A 17,577-nucleotide genomic window follows, 5' to 3' on the forward strand; every position below is an offset into this window, starting at 1 on the left:
ATGATCAGTGCTGTAGAGAACAGACATTGATCGCTATCCCAAGAAACTTTAAATGAAAATTTAAGGAACAAAGAGTGGGGGAGAGATTAGAGCAAGAAAAGATGAGAACTTAAGAACATAGGAAGATCTCATCTAGACCACATTAGACCAAAGCCCTTTCCTGGCCAACATTCAGATTACCACAATGGTCAACTCGATGTGTCTGGGAATCCCCAAGCAGGACTTGAGGGGTCTCCTGCACATCCTCCCAAGCAGCTGGTGATTAATAACAATACTACATGCCATCAAGTTGATTCCAACCTACGTCAATCCTCCCCAGGGTTTCCCAGATAGCAGGCACTCAAGACGTGGTTGACTATTCCCTTCGTCTGGGGCCACCCTGGGACTGTGCAGCTTGCCCAAGGCTACCCAGGCTGGCTCTTCTGACGCATGAACTCCCAACCTTTGGCTCCAGAGCCAAACAACAAAACCACTGAGCTACAGCAGCCACCAGTAATCATTATTATTAATAATTAACCTCCATCTGTTTGCTTATTCTCCATTTGAAGCTGATCAACTTGGTAGCCATCAATATACCTTGAATCAGCAAATGCCAATTTCACTATGTCCAGGGTAAAGAAATATTTCTTTTTATCTATTTTGGGTCTTCTGTCTTGGATCTCGGGGGCGATATTATGAAAGGTGGAAAGAACTTTTTTAAAACCGCCTTCCTATGTCATGCAAGCATGCATATTGTCAATATAGTTCAAATAACGTTTGGGAGTGGGAGAGGATGAAACGGCTGAGATTCTGAATTTAAGGATGCTAATCTGCTGCCATACATCAGAGGATGATAATCTGAAGGCAGCTGTCGCATTCAGAAAACTGAAACTTTTAAGGCCCACTAACGGCTGTTGAACCGTGACGGTTAGTGGTGAAAGAGCAAGATTTTGGATTAAGAAAAACTTGCTAATTATTCAGGGAGGCCTGTGACCGAACAAGCGGCTCAGTCAAAGTGTCCAATCCACTCTAAACTGAATGAGATTTCTTCAGAAGCTAAAGAAATTTTAGTTTGAAGGAAAAAAAAGATATTTAGCCATAGAAAGTAGAAGATACTGAATCTTAACACAGGGCATGATGGAGCAACCCCTGTATAAGATAGCTGTATGATTTTAATATTTCAAATAACATATCCATAGCCAGCATAAAACAAAACAAGATGAATGTTTATCATATACTTTATATTTCATGTTTTACATTTATTTTCAACAGATATAAGCACTATTCTCTAGTTCAGCAATGGTTGCTTGAGTACAAAGATGTCAAGATCTTTCTTAATAATCCATATATCTGTTGTAGTTAAATACTGTCAAGTCACCTCCAACTTACAGCGACCTTATGAATGAGGAATCTCTGAAATCTCTCCTCTCCTCTACAGCCCTGCTCAGATCTTGGAGACCCAAGCTTGTGGTTTCCTTTAGGGAGTCAGTCCATCTTCTATTGGGTCTTTCTCCTTTCCTGCTGCCTCCCACTTTTCCTGTGTGTCTGGTTTTTAAAAAGAACAGTGGGGTCAACCAGTTTCAAAAACAGTTATAGCCTACTATTTCTAATTCTCACCAAATTTTCTAATTTTAACCATTCCATGTTTTCCACACACGATACTTTCCCGATCCAGACCTTTAGCCGTTCATTTCTGGTCACCACCTCCAAACAATTAATCATTCAAATATCCAAGCAAATGCAGAAATCTCCTCTTTACCTGGATTGCCATTCCACTAAGAATCATAGAGCTGAAAGGGACCCCCAAAGGCCATCCATTCCAACCCACAGCGAAAGCTTTCCTGACACGTGGCCCTCTAACCTCTGTCTGAAAACCTAGAATGAACCAACAGCTCCGACTATCAAGAATTTCTTCCTAAAGTCTAAATGAAATCTTCTTTCTCACAAAGAAGCCTGAATCTGGAAGCCCACTGTGAACTCTGGTTTGTTAAGAGGAGTCCTAGTTAATATGCAGCAATAAACTTTTTCAGTCTTAGTAAGTTCCTCCTCAGTTTTCTCTGTTCCTATTTGCCGAAAAGAACCCAACGGGAGGACTTGAGCAGTCTGCACCACCATACTCGCTGCTCACAGGTGAGAAGCTGTGTTTCTGAAAAAAATCCAACTTTACCATTTTGGGAAAATGCAGGCACCAATTCACCCTGCCTTCATTTTACTACATTCACATAAATACAAGATATAATACCACTCTTTGATTCCAAGCCTAAATGGTTAGCTCTGCTGGCTCATTTCAGTGACAGCACAATATCACTCTGCCCAGTTTTCTTCCTTGGCGGTTGTGCACCAGACTTATTTACAGATGTCAGCAAAACAGCAGCTCCCGGGACTGTCTGAAGGCAGGAAATTGCTTGCCGAAGCCAACATTGCAGAAGCTAACAGAAAGCTCATGGAGATCCATCCTGGGCCAAGTTTTCAACAGGGCCTGCACCCTTTTACTAGGTGAATGAAAGAAAATCTCAGTTGTTGAGGTAGGATCAATCGAACCCCACCAAGCAAAGTGCCATCTGCTACGAGCTATATATTGTAGCTCGTAGCTACAGTGGACCCTCAACTTCCAGACGGCTCAACTTAGAGACTTTTCGAATTACAGACTTCTCTGGCTGCAAAATTTAGGTTCGACTTGCAGCCTGAGAATCGACCTACAGACCAGAAAAAAACCAAAATGGAACAAAAATGGAACAAAAATGGCCGATTACGGGATTAATTGGTTTTCAATTCATTGTAGGTCAATGGAGACTCGACCTACAGACTTTTCGACCTGCAGCCACTGTTCCATTACGGATTAATTCCATAAGTAGAGGGTCCACTGTATATATTGTAGCCTGCTGGGTGTCTTTGCAAGCCAAAACACAGGAGACACCCTGGGCCGCTGCCGGCTGGGCATAAGTGGCCACGAGAGTTGCATCTAGATCTGATGGGCGCATGTTATGCGCGCCCACGTGTTCTACATTTTACCCGTTCTCTCATGTTTATGATTGCAACTGCAAGAAAAGACATGCAACTGCAATCATAAAACACCAATCTGATTCACGAGGTATTCTTTGGCAGGAATAGGGGAAGGGAATCCCATATTGTGCCCGAAAGGCTAATGATGGGCTGTTTTATGTGATCTAGCCTTTCCAAAGAAGTCCGGGCTGAGCTGTCGGCTCAGAGATAACAGACAACACAATTTGGCTGTGTATAGCTAGGATCCGGGTGGAAGAAATTAAATTTCCAAGCAGGAAAAAAAGGAAAAGAAAAGCATGAAACCATGACAATCAAAGGTATGTAACAGTCATATCCATGCTGGCACAAAGAAACAATTGGGGAGCAGAATGGGATGCCGGCCGTGGAAATCGACTGCTTCCGCTGAGGCCCAGGCTGAAATTGCAAGTCTTTTCTTGAGTAAAGAGGAAACAGCTTAAGTCTGTCTTATAATAGTTGTTATCTGAGCATGACAAACAAAAAACAAAAAACACAACACCATGCATTTTGATAGAAAAAAGAAACAGGACGATTTCAGGATGGAGGGATGCGCCTAATGACCTTGAAACAGAAAGGGACAAGGGAACAGAAATCCTACCTATGGTCCAGCCCCCCCCCTTGCATGGCCTGCCTCGTTCCTGCCTTCCACCCTTTCCACCCAAACATGGCAGGGATGACCAGCAGGTAAGAAACAGAAAGGATTTAACCATGTGTGGCGGGGGGTGGGGGTGGTGGTGGCCGAAAATCTGTATGTGTGCCTTTGGCCCCGGGGTGTGTCTCATAATCGAAACAGGCCTCGAATGGAGGGAGGGACCCAAGGATGCGCCCAAGAATCTACCTTCTGCTTGCGAGGCACCTCCTTGCTACCTTTTTTTAGACTGTGTGCCTTCCAAGGTTCACCTTTAAGTCTTGGGGGGGGGGAGGTTGGCATAAAGGTGGGCGGGGTGGGCAGAAGCCCTATGAGTCATGCTTAACCCTTCCCTGTGCCTAGAGGTGGCAAACGAGGGCCCGAAACCCACCCCTGTCGCTGCCCGTCCCTTGCCCCTCGGCTGCCCCACACGGCCCTGCCCCACACCTCCGGGGGGGGGGAAGGCTTTTGCTCTTGGTGGTACTCACCTCAGACGGATGGGTGGAAGCCGGACCCCCTCTCCGTGAGTTCTTAAGGAGGATGATGATGATGAAGGCGCAGCCTCCACTGCAGTCCAGGAAGGAGGCTGGCAGCGACGGGGCTGGATCAGCGACCTGCCACCAGGCAAGGAAAACAGAAGAGAAGGGTGGGGGGGGGGAAAGAAAAGATAAAAAAGGAGGAGCAGTTAAGAGCCAGACATCCCTGCTAGCAGGAGAGCTGCAGCCGGATGATGCTCCCGGGTGCGAGGCACTGACGTCCTTCCCGGCTACCCTCAAAGGATCTGCCCCCCTCCCTCTCTGCCGCCTCACCTGCGCCGGGGTCTTCTTCCATGCTGCTCGGCGGGATGCTCTCTCCCCCCTTGCAGCCTCCGGGGCTTTTGCAGCAGCCGAGGCGGCGGGGCGCTCCGCTCTTCTCTGGCTGGTGCCGACTAAGGGGGGAGGAGGAGGAGGAGGAGGAGGAGGAGGAGGAGGAGAGGGAGGGGGAGGAAGGCTGACTCTGCCCAGGCACCCCCGGCAGCAGCAGCAGCTGCGTACTTTGCAGGCTCCCTCGGCGCAACCTTCTTAAAGAGACAGCGCGCGGGGAAAAGCCGGCGGAAGAGGCAGCCGGCCGGCGGGGAGGGATCGCTGCCTCCCCCCCCCCCCATCATCCGCAGGCGGCGCTCGGCATCGTCACTCGAGAAAAGGAAGGACCGGCGGCCAGGCGCGGCGTCTCGAGGCCAAAAAGGAGCAACGCACGTCCGAACGGCTCGAGAGCAGCCGGACCGGCCGCACCTTGACCGCCCTGTTCTGGCTTTCCGGAGGGACCCCCTCCCTCAAGAGAAGCTCAGAGGGAGACCATACGTTCCGGGACTACAACACCCAGAATCCCCCAGCCAGGGATTCCGGGAGGTGGAGTCCTAAAAAAGGACCCCCGCGCCCCCTTTTACTCCCAAGGAAAGGTCTGCGGAGCTCCGCGGCGCTTCCCTCCTTCTTCCCGAACCGTGCCAGGGATGGGTGGCAGCCCAAGTTTGAGGCTTGGGCAGAAAGCGGCTCGTCGTTTTAATGATGCCACGGAGGGGATGATGAAGGGCAGGCCCGGGCTCCATCCTCTCCCGTGTCTCTTCTGCCCAGTCTGCACACGACCGAGGCAGGATGCGCGGCCACCGAGTGAAGCCGGCTCTCCAGAGGCAGGCTTGACAAGCATCTACAGTTGGGTTCAGTCGCTCATCATTCATTCACCGCCACCACCTAAGTGCATACTAAAACCCTTTGCTCTCGGGGAGCTGAAGGGCGTGATTTATTTGCACATACATAAATTGGCCCTCGTTTTCTTTTGCAACTGTCTGAATATAGGGGGAGCCCTGGTCAGGAACGGGAGGCCAAGAGGTTGCCTGTCCATTGTCTGGTTGCCTTCTTTCAATGTCTGATTACCTTCTTTTCATTTTCTCAAACTGGCCCCTTCTCTCTTGCAGGCATACCTGACATTAGACCATGCCCTTAATGCTGCTCTTTAGGTAAAAACCTCACAATGTGCTACCCTGTTTCCCCGAAAATAAGACCTAACCTGAAAATAAGTCCTAGTAGGATTTTTCAGGATGCTCGTAATATAAACCCTACCCCCCCAAAAAATAAGTTCAGTGAAACCCTGCCCTCCACTCTTGTGCAGCAATGAGAAGGTGACATGACTGCATTTGAATAAATGTAGGTGTACATGAAAAAACAAATCCCCTGAAAATAAGCCCTAATGCATTCTTTGGAGCAAAAAAATAATATAAGACCGTCTTATTTTCGGGGAAACACGGTAGGTGTTTGGCAACAACAACAGCTGCAACAAAGTAAATAAAACTCTGGATTCACTAGTGCTTTGCACATGACAACACCACATGCATAATTCATTTTAATAATGCATTAGCTAATTAACTTTCTCTTATTCTCTTTCAAAGGAGTCATTATCTGTACCCCGGACGGTATTTTCCCCACCTCTTTTCATCTTCCATATTGAATTGCTTTAATATACTAAATTTTATATTTTTATGCAAGACCATGATCATGCTATGTACATAAATAAAAACTGATGGCAATGCATGATGCAATGGGCGGAAGGTGGCTTACACCTCATTTTTTATTTTTTAAACCGAAGACAGCATCAAAAAAGATGAAGTAGGCAGCTGTCAGCCCTGTTGGAGTTTCTCCACTGCATTTTCATCCTAACTCCCTTCCCCCACCCCATCATGCAATTTTTAATCTAGTTGATAGCAGAATAACAAGAAACTTTGAAGCATGAAACTGCTGCCCCAGGAAAGGAAAGGAAAGGAAAGATGCAAAATTCCATTAAGCATGGACACAATACTGCAGAAAAAAAAAATAACCCAGTCAGTTATAGCTTATAGAACTATAACTGCTTCATAGGTCTTCTGAGATGAGGCAGAAATTTATCCTTATGCTATTTGTACCTGTGTAAAGTATGGTAGAATATGAGCCTGCAATTCTGTATGATTCAGAAACCTCATTATATTCAGTGGGCCTCATTCTCAGCTGAATACATATAGGATCACAGTCTAAATATACCATTTTTAATTTTAATGGACAGCTAGACACTTTTCCTTGCTCAGAAGTCTTATACATTTTTCAAATAAAGTTCCTGACCTCCATATAATTCATGATTTATAAGCAACAACAACAACAAAACAGTTGAGAGAATGTTGAAATTTGCAAATTTCTGAGCCAAGAAATTAGAAAATTTGGCTTGGGTAGATATGTGCATTTTGTGGCATTCGTTATAGGCTGCTTGATAAAGGTAAAGGTTTCCCTTGATATACAAATTAAACTGATTATTTCCATCACAGATGGTATTTTTCTGATCCAAAGGGATGTTCCAGGTACATGGGAGGGTCCATTGCTTCCAAATCCTACTTTGAGCAGTCTTATTAGAGCTCTTGGTCTCTGCAGTGGCTTTTGGGCTCTGGAACATCTGTCCAGGAGTGGATCACATTTGCTTCCTCTCTATTTATTTATTTCATAAACTTATATAAATGTTGGGCACTATTCTGGGTGGTTTTTACATCCAAAATAAAGTAAAAATAAAATAATACAACCAAAAATAGCTGATTGCAAACGAACACATAAACAAAACAGTTTGGGGTGGGGAAACCAAGCGATGGCAGAAAGGGAAACATCTGATGGGCAAATCCATAACACATTGTCCTCCAGAAGATCAGGGTTTTGTTTTTAGGAAGAGTTTTGGACTGACATCTGCCTCCTTAATGTTTGTTGTTTCTTATTTGGCTCATAGCATCTAGAATCCTCTTGGAAATTTATGCTTGTGGTTGGAATATCTGGATTGGGAGCTTGATTTCCCCCACTGTGCCTCCCGGGAGAAGAGCCAGCTTGTGTGGCCTTGGGCAAGCTGCACAGTCCCAGGGCAACCCTAGAAGAAGAAAGGAAGACCTCTTCTGAGCATTTTCTCCCTAGGAAAGGGAGAAGGGTTGGGTTTCTGTTGATGGGACATAATAATAATATTAATGCAACTTATGGAAATCTTGCCGGCAAATTTTGTTGTATCCTATGCTATTTCATGTATTCAAGTGTAAACCCCCCCCCCCCAAGGTAATGTGCTGTTTTATTTTCTGGTTGTCGCCGTCGTTCAGTCGTGTCCGACTCTTCGTGAAACCGTCTGGTTTTATTTTCTAGTATTATGTTATTCTTATGATTCTGATTTGCTAAGTCACCTTAGACCCCTAATGAAAGGGAGGATATAATTTAAAATAATTATTTCTGTAGTATGCTTACGGCCTATAAAGTGTCATGCATTAACCCTAAAATAACAGTTATGAAGAACTTTGTCAGAGTGCTTGCTTTTGATAGTGGGACAGGGTCTGCCTTTAAAGAGATGCCCTCTCCTTCAGAAACTTCTAAGTAAAGGTGGCATGGTGACTTTTTGTAGGTGCTGTGCCAATGGCTTCCTTGCAACAACATTAGATGACCATTGAGATCTCTTTTAAATATGATTCTAAGGCAAGGTTTATTAAATTATAAGTGTCAATCTCAGAAGGCACCAGCTGTTGTGTAGACAGTAACATCTATCCTACCCAGTAACGGTGAGCTCATGAAAACCATCCTTCAAGCACAAAAGAGTGATATCAGCATATCTGGGGGACTGCAGGGTTCGCAGAAGTTTAAAAATTATTATTAAGAAGTGAGAGAAACAAACAAAAAAGAATATCGGGCAAAATCCAAAGAAACAAAACAAAAAAGGCTTAGTGGACACTGAACATGCATCTAAAAATGTGAAAGAGAAGGAAAGATATCACATTTCTTTCACCCTTTCTCTCCAATTTCACCATAACAATATCTGAAAGATGCCATCTGATAAGTCAAACTGCATCTAACTGCATGGATTTGGATAGGTTTGTGGAAAATGGAAAGTAATTGAGAGCAGAGCATCTTTCCCCCCCTACCTGCCACCTCTCTACTCCAAACTGGATCTCATTCAGTGCCTTCCTTTAAAACATGTCAATCCTCATTTTCAGGTTTGTGCCTCCTACTTTTAAGGCAACAAAGGTATCTTTGTGATAGTTCATGCCCCCTGCATCTAGAAAATGGTCACTTCATACATCTACCAGCAGCTACTGTCACATTCTGAGAACTCAGAAGAATCTGCAGTGAAGAAATAAGTAGAATGGTGTTATGTGAACAAGCCAGCTTGTACAATTTATTTTCTGTAGCTTCCACTGGTCCAGTATTTCATTCCTGTTGTCCCTATTTCTCAGTTATTGCTAAGTTCAAGGACGTAGTTTCATCACTGCTGATTTCCTGCCGGTTCTTATCTCTTAGCGTGGCTGCTCCCCCCCATATCCTGTTTCCCTGAAAATAAGCCCTAGTATGATTTTTTTAGGATGATCGTAATATAAGCCCTACCAAAAAAATAAGCCCTATGAAGTGAAACCCCACCCTCTACCCTGGTGCATCAACCAGAAGAAGATGACATAACTGTATTTGAATATATCTAGATGGTTGTACATGAAAATAAAATAAAACATCTCCTGAAAATAAGCCCTAACGCATTTTTGGAGCAAAAATTAATAGAAGACCCTGTCTTATTTTCAGAGAAACATGGTATGTCACAGAGTAATATTTCTTGGTTTGAATCTCACACTGTGCGGCCTTCTCGTTCATTTCTCTGATCTCCTTGAGTAGTTTTTCAACACCATTATCATAGCTGGGAGGCAGGAGATTTAAAAATTGGAGAAATGTAATTACAGAAGGCAATAGGTGGAGCAGTAAAGAATGGTCGGTTAAAATTCCTAATCCAAAGAAACAAAACAAAATAAAAACATGTGGCACTTTAAAGGCTAACTATTACATATTATATTTCTGATATTTCATTCAACATTTCATTCTGTTTATGCTACCGACCCATGCACCCACGCCTCTCTTCTCCACTAGGTGCATTCATTTCCCACAAACAGCCACACATCTCCATAGCACAAACTCCAAAAAAATAAAAATAAAAATAAAATAAAATAAAAGTTAAAAATAATTTAAATTTTAAAAAAAACCCAGATCCTAACCAATCACTCATGTAAACATCACCATTCTCCAGTTAGCAGGGAAAGAATGGCAAAGCACAATAAAGTGTTTTTTAAAATCTCTCTGTGTTAATTACTCATGTAAATCCAGCCACATTCACTGTCAATGCAACGAATATTATTCCTTACACTGTTGTAAAATTGGAGGCCAATCCAACTTACCCAAAATTTCATGAAGACACCTGAAATGAATACAAGATTTTAAAAAGCCTATTAATATATAAGATGTCTCTTGCTTCCAGAATAAAATGACAATCGAGGGAGGTAAGAAGTCAGCTTTTGACTGCCAGATGTATAAATTATATGGGTGTGTGATGCAGAAGAAGAGAGGAGTGCTAGCCTTTTTAAAGAACTTGAAAGGGTCTATAGTTAAAAATAGTACAGTTACTGATATTCTACCAAGCATGAGAATCACACATTTTGAATCCTAGTTTTTAAGGAAATATATGCTATAATCCAATTTCTGTTCTCTTTACTTCCAGTTAAAAGGATACTTTTGATTGCTTTATCATATTGGTTCTTGGATCAATACTTTATCTCAGTATTCTACTTTAAAAGGAAACTTAACCGATTGAAACACAAAAAATAACTGAGTTGCATTTTAGCAAAATTACAATGGATGGAATGGAGAGAGGACTTCTACTGTGCACAAAACTGTCACCAATTGCCTCTGCTCAGACAAATATCTTGTGCCTTTTAAGATTAAATGTAACAGAGTAGTCCATCGTGGCCGCCTAGAGTAGTCCATCGTGACTAGATAGGCGGGATATAAATAAAATAAAATAAAATAAAATAAAATAAACAGTAAATGGACATTTTAAATCCACATTTGGGATTCCCCTTCTTAAGAGAAAAAAAAAGAGGAAAGAAAGAAGAAAAACTCAGGCAAAGACTGATTCAGTGTCATGTTACTTTTACCTTAAATCAGTATCAGGGCAGGAGTATCGCCTCCCCCGCCATACCTGTAGTTCTCCATCTATGTTTTACCTACTTCAGCTCTCAGACATTTTCTCCAAGATGCTCCAGCTGAACATACCTGAGAAGAGAGACTGCAGACTGTTGTTACATTTTCAAACTAAAGCAGCAAACCAGACAATTTCACCTTTGCAGTACAGTCTGCAGAATGGGCGCATGGACTGTAAATTGGAATGAGGCTTGCCTCAGAGGAGAACCACTGTGCTATACGGATGGGGAATTACTTGAATATCAAGATATTTAAACGGATGCTAGGCAACTGATCTTGAGGAAATACAGTAATGGGGTTGCACTTTGTGTTATAGGCCATGCAGCAAGCTGAAAGTAGGAGATGATTTTCAAGGTAATATAAAGCTCTATAGTCCTCTGGTGGTGTTAAATTTCATGTACAGAGTTTATTTTCCACATAAATAAAGATCCTGCTCTGCATGTTTTATTCCAAACCATGTGTAACCCCTATGAAATACTGGTTCAACCTAAAGTCTGGGGTTAAGAAAAAGAAGGGCTGTGAGTAAGAGATCTGAATCAGAAAGAGCGGAAGACTTGAAAAGGTTGGAGCTGCTGTTGCCTCTTGGACTACTGAAGACCTTGCCAACTTGGTTTAGGTATAATTCCTATATGTTTGTGTTGGAGGGATGAATCTACATAGTGAATTCATGAATTGCATACAATTATATTGCCATTATATTCTACGGTTTTGAAAGATTCTCCTGTGTTACAGATACCCAACCCAGTTGAGGAAAAGATCTTGGATTTTCGTCTGATTTTGAAATCAAAGGGACACTTGAACTTTTAAAACTCTACACACATCTCCTGTATTGGTGCTGTTTCCAAAGTCTTTGGTGCACAAATTGTAGCATTTTGTTGTTAGAATTGCTAATGCTGTTGTTTATAGAACTGAGTAAGAAGAGACTCATTCAGTGAAACTGCATTTTCAGATTTCATCAATAGTAAACAAATAGCTCCACAGAACTTAAAAGTGTTACACAAGCTCACTTCAGGTTTTGGAACCTCAGTCAGGAGAAAATTGGGTGGAAGATTATTAAAATATAAACTATAAACTGGACTGCGGGTAAGAGTTAGCATTCATATCTGCCTGCTTCTTTCACTTTAAACCCCAGGTCCCTCATTCCCTGCTGTGTCCACTTAGAAAAACTCAAATTTAAATAAATAGTGTTCAACCATGATGTCTATCTACTTTGAACCTTGACATTTTAATATTATTTAGAACATTTTTGCTATTATGCTGACTGCATTCCACTCCAGAAGGTATTATATTCATTCTCACAATATTAAAGACACCTCGGGGGGGGGGGGAAATATGCATTCATTTAATAGAATAAATATGTCAGAATATCTTAAAAACAGGGAAAAGAACACATTAAATATTTAACTATGTATTTTAAACAGAAAAATATAAAGTTTAAACAAGTCATTAAACTATTTTCTAAGGATTTTAGCCTAGAGACAAAATTCCCCCTTCCACCCTGAAAATGGAAATTATAGACTCACCATTGCTTTTATACTGCTTTTTGCATATCCCATTAGCACTTCTGATCAGAAAAGAATTACAAAAAAATTCAAAAATATACAAAGACTGTAGACAGGAGACACACAAAATGGGCGTGAACATCATAATTAAGAAGGGCTCTATGGAAAAACATCTAATTTGCTTAAAAATATAAACTATCATTCCTTAGGTGGCCCCTGCATGGCAGCATATGTTTGAAGTTATGTGGCACATGACCTGGGGTGGGGTAAGGGTGCAGATAACACTTTTTCTGGGACCTTCCTGTGATTGTGCAAGCAAGGAACCAACATGAAGGTGTGTGTGTGTGTATGTGTTAACACACACACCCTCAGAAGAATATAAGTGTCAAAGATTTCCATTTCCATTTTTATCAGAGATGAGCATCATGAGTGGGTGGTGCCATTTGCTTTTTCACATCTGTGTTAACCAATGTGAATAACGTATGAAAAGGAAACAGTTAAATCTGTTTCTGTTCCCAATGAAAAGAGGAATAAAACATAGAACAAAGGCAAAATATTATGGCTGAGCACTTAAAAATTTTTTAAAACAGCATTTCTTCTAGTTTGCAACTCTACTTCTAGAAAGGCATGTTAAACAGTTCCTCTTTTAAAAAACCATAATAAAATATTTCTGCCCTGCTTATTCTTATTCTTCAGGTATACCACCCGCAGATCTCTTTGTCACGTGTTTCAGAGGAGAGATGAAGTTGCCTCTAGAACTTTTGAAACGGCAACATTTTTCAGTCAGAGCAGCTGACGGTTAAAAGGATGGTTTCATTCCAGCCTTCAGAGAACATAGAATTTTGGACCCACTGTCACTAGAATGTCTGCATAGGGAGCAGGCTGAGCCAATTTGACAGCTTGTTGTTTCTTCAGAACAAGCAAGCTATGGAACTTGCTGGCAACTTGTTTTTTCTTGTTGTTCCTACAAAGAGCCAGAAAACTGAAAGACTTTGCACCTGTCTGGTCCATGCGCTGCACATGGAAACAATAAGGGAAGAAAAAACATGAAGTTAGATGTTTGTGTGATGACAGTAAGCAGTTAGATAACACAGGCTGGATAGCTTAGCATTACAGTTGGTGAAATTCTTGCTAGGAGGAATGAGGACAGGGTAAAAAGGATCTTAAGACCACAAGAAAAGATCTGCTAGGTTAGATGAGTGAGCCAGCTAGACAGAATGGCCAATCTGATGCCTCTGGCAAGCCCACAAATAACACATGAGTTCTTTTCTGTGGTTGTACCCAGGAACTCCAGAGACTAGGACATGGAGCAATGGTTTCAAGCTACAGGAAAAGAGATTCCATCTGAACATTAGGAAGAACTTCCTGATGGTCAGAGCTGTCCGGCAGTGGAATAGGCTGCCTCGAAGGGTGGTGGAGTCTCCTTCTTTGGGGATTTTAAAGCAGAGGCTGGATGGCCATCTATTGGGAGTATTTTGATGGATGTTCCTGCATGGTGGGGGGTTGGACTGAATGGCCTCAGTGGTCTCTTCCAACTCTATGCCTCTATAAGTGGGTCCTATGGTCTACGCCTCTACTCCCCTTTCTTCTCTATAGTCATCATTTACATATATATACTTATACACACACACATATATACATATATACATATAATTATATGACACTTATAGAGTCATAAACATAGTAAATGAGTCAATGACATAGAGGTACATGTAGACTTAACAAGATTCTGTTGATTCATTGGGACTGCCCAGGATGGGACTAACCATTGGATTTAAGTTTAGGACATTTCTAAAAATTGATCATTAGAATAAAATGTTTATTTACCTTGATTTCAATTGCTTATTTTATGTATAACTGCTTTATCACAATCAAGACCCAGTAATTATATAAATATAATACATGTTCTTTTTAACCATTTGGCATTTCGTATATCTTACCTGGAAAATATGTAACAACTCTAGAGTTCTCTTACATCTCCTTTTTTCTTCATTCTCTAGATCACTCCCTTGAAATTCCTATATTGTAGATTAACACAGCTGATTATTTAAAACAGCCACCCAAGCAAAATCTAGATCAAGAAAGGTACTCTCTAAAAGCACTGAAGAAAGCTGTTGATCATTTGTCTCTTCACTGTGCTCTGAGCAAAATTTCACCACTAGCTACAACTCACATTATTATATACCACTTTATGACAATTTGTTTTTTCACAAATAAGCTCTTGTCAAGAAGTATGAGTCAAAATTGAATTAAAAGCAACTCCTGTGGTAATGATGCAATATGCTTGCTAAACAAACAAACAAACAAACAAACAAACAAACAAACAAACAAACAAACAAACAAACAAACAAACAAACAGTGGGTGAGGAGCAAAGGAAAATGCTATTTATTGACCAAGATTCTGCTGCGTACTTCTGCCTGCAGAAGGCAGTTGGCATAACTCACAGTGGCTTTTCATTGGCATCTAACATTCCCACTTGGATTTTCGGGCACACGCCGGTCTGATGAGTTAGTGAGTGTCCAAAAATCCAAGTGGGGATTTCTTTAAAGCACTGTTGAGTTACATCATTTACCTTCCACAGGTGTAACTACATGACAAGTTTTGGGACACTGTAATTTTCAGCAGAGAGGATGGGATGATGTATCAACAAGCCCTGAAGCATCTTTACGTGACAGTTTCTAGTTAGAGTGGACCTCCAGTCCAGCTCTGTGATATCTCGTCACCAAAAAGGATGTGAAGACAGCGGAGCACATATTATATCTGAAAGACCCCTCCCACATTTGTGTTTGCCCAGCTGTACTGATTTCAGATGTGCAAGCATCTCGTGCTCCATCAAGCCCCTCTTCCAACTGTCCCCTTCCTTTGCTGCCTCCCCTAATGCCTAGGACTGCTTCCCAGAACATCTCTGTATGACCATCCCCTTGTTTCCATTAATTTTTTTCCTTAACACTGATCTTTTCTGTGAAAAGCAGCCAAGGGCCTTATAGCACTGTATAAACTAATACATTTAGCCCTAGCCAATTTAGGTCCCTTTCTGGGAGAAAGATGAAATAGAAATAAAGTAAATAAATACAAAATAGAATTTGTTGGCATAAAGTTTTGGCAATTGCAGCTGGTGCCAGTTCATATGGCTGATGAACTGGGCTATTGTCCAAAATGATTCTTTGTTGTTTTTGTTGCAAGAGATTACCTTCACCACCACCCCGCAAATTCCAGGCACTAACTTGATTGATAGAGTTCTTTTCCCACCTCTGACATTTGAGGCAATCCCCTATCCCCTTTTCCTGTTTTGTTTGCTTGCTTCCATTGTTTTGTTGATAGCTTTCTTCTTCTATCTGACCTCCAACCAAGGAAGAAGCATGGAGGATCTCTCTACATGCTGCAGACTCCATCCCCCACCCCTTTTATTCTTCTGACTGTACCTGCAAATGGTTAACTGTAAGTAAAGATACCTTTTTCTACTTTAAATGCTTCTAGAGGAATTTTATCATACAAAGTGCTAGTTTGTATGCGAAAGAAACCAAGGAGGGAGGGGGTTGTTGAGACTCAGCTGTTTTTGTTTTTCTACCTTATACTCTGCAAACTAAAAGGAACAAGTAAAATTCTCCAATAAATCCTTCCCCACCTGCCACAGCTGCATTTTGCCAGAATTTTAAGAAGCAGAAGATCTGACACAAATGTTTGTCATCTCATCTATTATTTTTAGGGATAGACATTGAGCTGTTGAAATCTATGAACTAATTAGTTTTTCACAAGTTTACAGAAGTTATCAGACACACATTTTCTTTTGCAGCTTGCTCATTCTCAGATTCTTGTCTTATAGAGACGTCTAGCGAAGCACCGTCAGACAAAGTGGACAGAATGTTGGCAGCTTCCTAATATCAGAAGTAGGGAAGAGAAAAGAATCAGCGTCTCAGTAAACAAAATTTAATTTGGTGCTATGTTCTTTTCCCCCACATGTTCATCACTCAGCAGCAGATGTATAATTAAAGGTAGACAGTGCTGTTATGTTCAGTGTTGTGGTTCAAGTGCTCTTTGGGCCAATTTGTTGCTAAAGTGGCAGATGCCCAACCAATAGCAGGATCTATTAGATTTTCCTGTAAGAACGGGAATGTAACTTGGTAAATAGTTTCAATAAAAATATTTTAAAAATAAAATTTGCATTTAGCTTTTGCCTCTTCTTCAAGAATTACTTCTAGAATGCCATGCTATGAATAGCTGTTTAGAAGTATGTTCCTCTGACTTCACTGAGATTCACTCCCACCAAAGTGCACATAGGAGTTCAGCCTTTCCAGCCACCACTGTTAAAGAAGGGAAGGGAAAAGCACCAGAGGAAAGAAAAACAAAACAAAAAAAAAAGCAGAAGAATGTGGACACAAATGGATAGAGAGCAAGAGAGTGCACCTGTATCCCCTTCTCTTTTATGCAGGTATAAACAGTTTGTTTCCCCTGGGTTTCTGCACCTTTTTGTCCCTGCCAAATGTCATGGCTTATTTTGCGCAGCCTTGGGTCACTTCTTCCCTGAAGAAAAAAACTTTTCAAACTATTTAAAAAACTTGTAAATGCTGTAGGGCCATAGTTCCTGTATCCAAGGGTGTCAGTTTAGAACTGAGGTCGTTTACTTTTTTTTTTTTTAAATAAAGACAGAACATGGGAGCTAAGGGGCCACATGATAAAAAAAAGAGGTGGCACATTAGTAGCAGCTGGCAAGGAACTCACAGCCCAAATCCTGGCTGCCTATGAAGACTTTGCAGGACTTACAGCTACAACTCTGTTTGTAGAGGTTATACAGCAATACACAAGAAGAGAAACGAGGGAACTGTACTAAAGCACTTTGGGAGCGCTTCAGAATCTGATTTGGCCATGAATCCTGGTAAATCTGTATAAATCTCAGGTCAAGTATACAAAACAAGGGGGTACAAATGTCCCATCTGGAGGAGCCCAAGAGAGCCCAGGGAGGGAAATGGAAAATTTCTTTGGTAATAAAAACAATTGTGTACACATCCATAGCTTAGTCTCAAATGATATTATATATTTGAACTGTATAAACATATTCCTGTATGACATATTTTTTATTATTATTGTTAAACTTTGTCAAGTAAGAATTGCTGGGGAGCTAGGTAGGCTACACAAAATTATTACCCCCATAGCAAAGGATGTACCAAATGAAAAAAATTCTCCATCCAATTCATGGGTGTTTATTTGGGTTTTTTTAGTGTGTATTTCCTGATCTTCTCCTTCCCTCCTTTATTTATGAATGAGTTCTCTTTGTTTCATATTAGAGAAATACAGGCATCAAAAATGAAAACTTCCTGCATACGTAGAGATGGCACATTCTGCACAACTCATGTGCACTACACTGTCTAGTTATAGGGAATAACATAATCCACTTTCCTCTATAAGGCAGGGTTGATG

The 17,577-nt window shown here is 41.5% G+C and overlaps 2 protein-coding genes across 5 annotated transcripts in view; both read right to left on the reverse strand.

The window, feature by feature from the left end:
- The window catches only part of SNPH (syntaphilin), a 41,376-nt gene extending 36,147 nt beyond the window's left edge, over window positions 1–5,229 (reverse strand). The window contains exons 1-2 of one of the 3 annotated variants that reach the window (XM_072996643.2): window positions 4,438–5,229; window positions 4,117–4,242 (exon numbers count right to left, since the gene is read on the reverse strand). The gene's annotated coding sequence lies outside the window, so the exon portion shown is untranslated. Of the gene's footprint in view, window positions 1–4,116; window positions 4,243–4,437 lie in introns of those variants that run through there. The other 2 variants (XM_072996644.2, XM_072996642.2) reach the window with 2 other exon arrangements.
- A 6,752-nt stretch (window positions 5,230–11,981) lies between these two features.
- RAD21L1 (RAD21 cohesin complex component like 1) overlaps window positions 11,982–17,577 on the reverse strand; it is a 28,926-nt gene continuing 23,330 nt past the window's right edge. For both annotated transcript variants that reach the window (XM_078392274.1, XM_072996646.2), the window contains 3 exons: window positions 15,942–16,037; window positions 14,102–14,179; window positions 11,982–13,175 (listed from right to left, as the gene is read on the reverse strand). In XM_078392274.1, the coding sequence (XP_078248400.1) occupies window positions 12,987–13,175; window positions 14,102–14,179; window positions 15,942–16,037 (363 nt within the window). In that variant the 3' untranslated portion in view covers window positions 11,982–12,986. The remainder of the gene's footprint in view (window positions 13,176–14,101; window positions 14,180–15,941; window positions 16,038–17,577) is intronic.

The sequence above is a fragment of the Pogona vitticeps genome, chromosome 4 (assembly GCF_051106095.1).
Source record: "Pogona vitticeps strain Pit_001003342236 chromosome 4, PviZW2.1, whole genome shotgun sequence".
Lineage (NCBI taxonomy): Eukaryota > Metazoa > Chordata > Lepidosauria > Squamata > Agamidae > Pogona > Pogona vitticeps.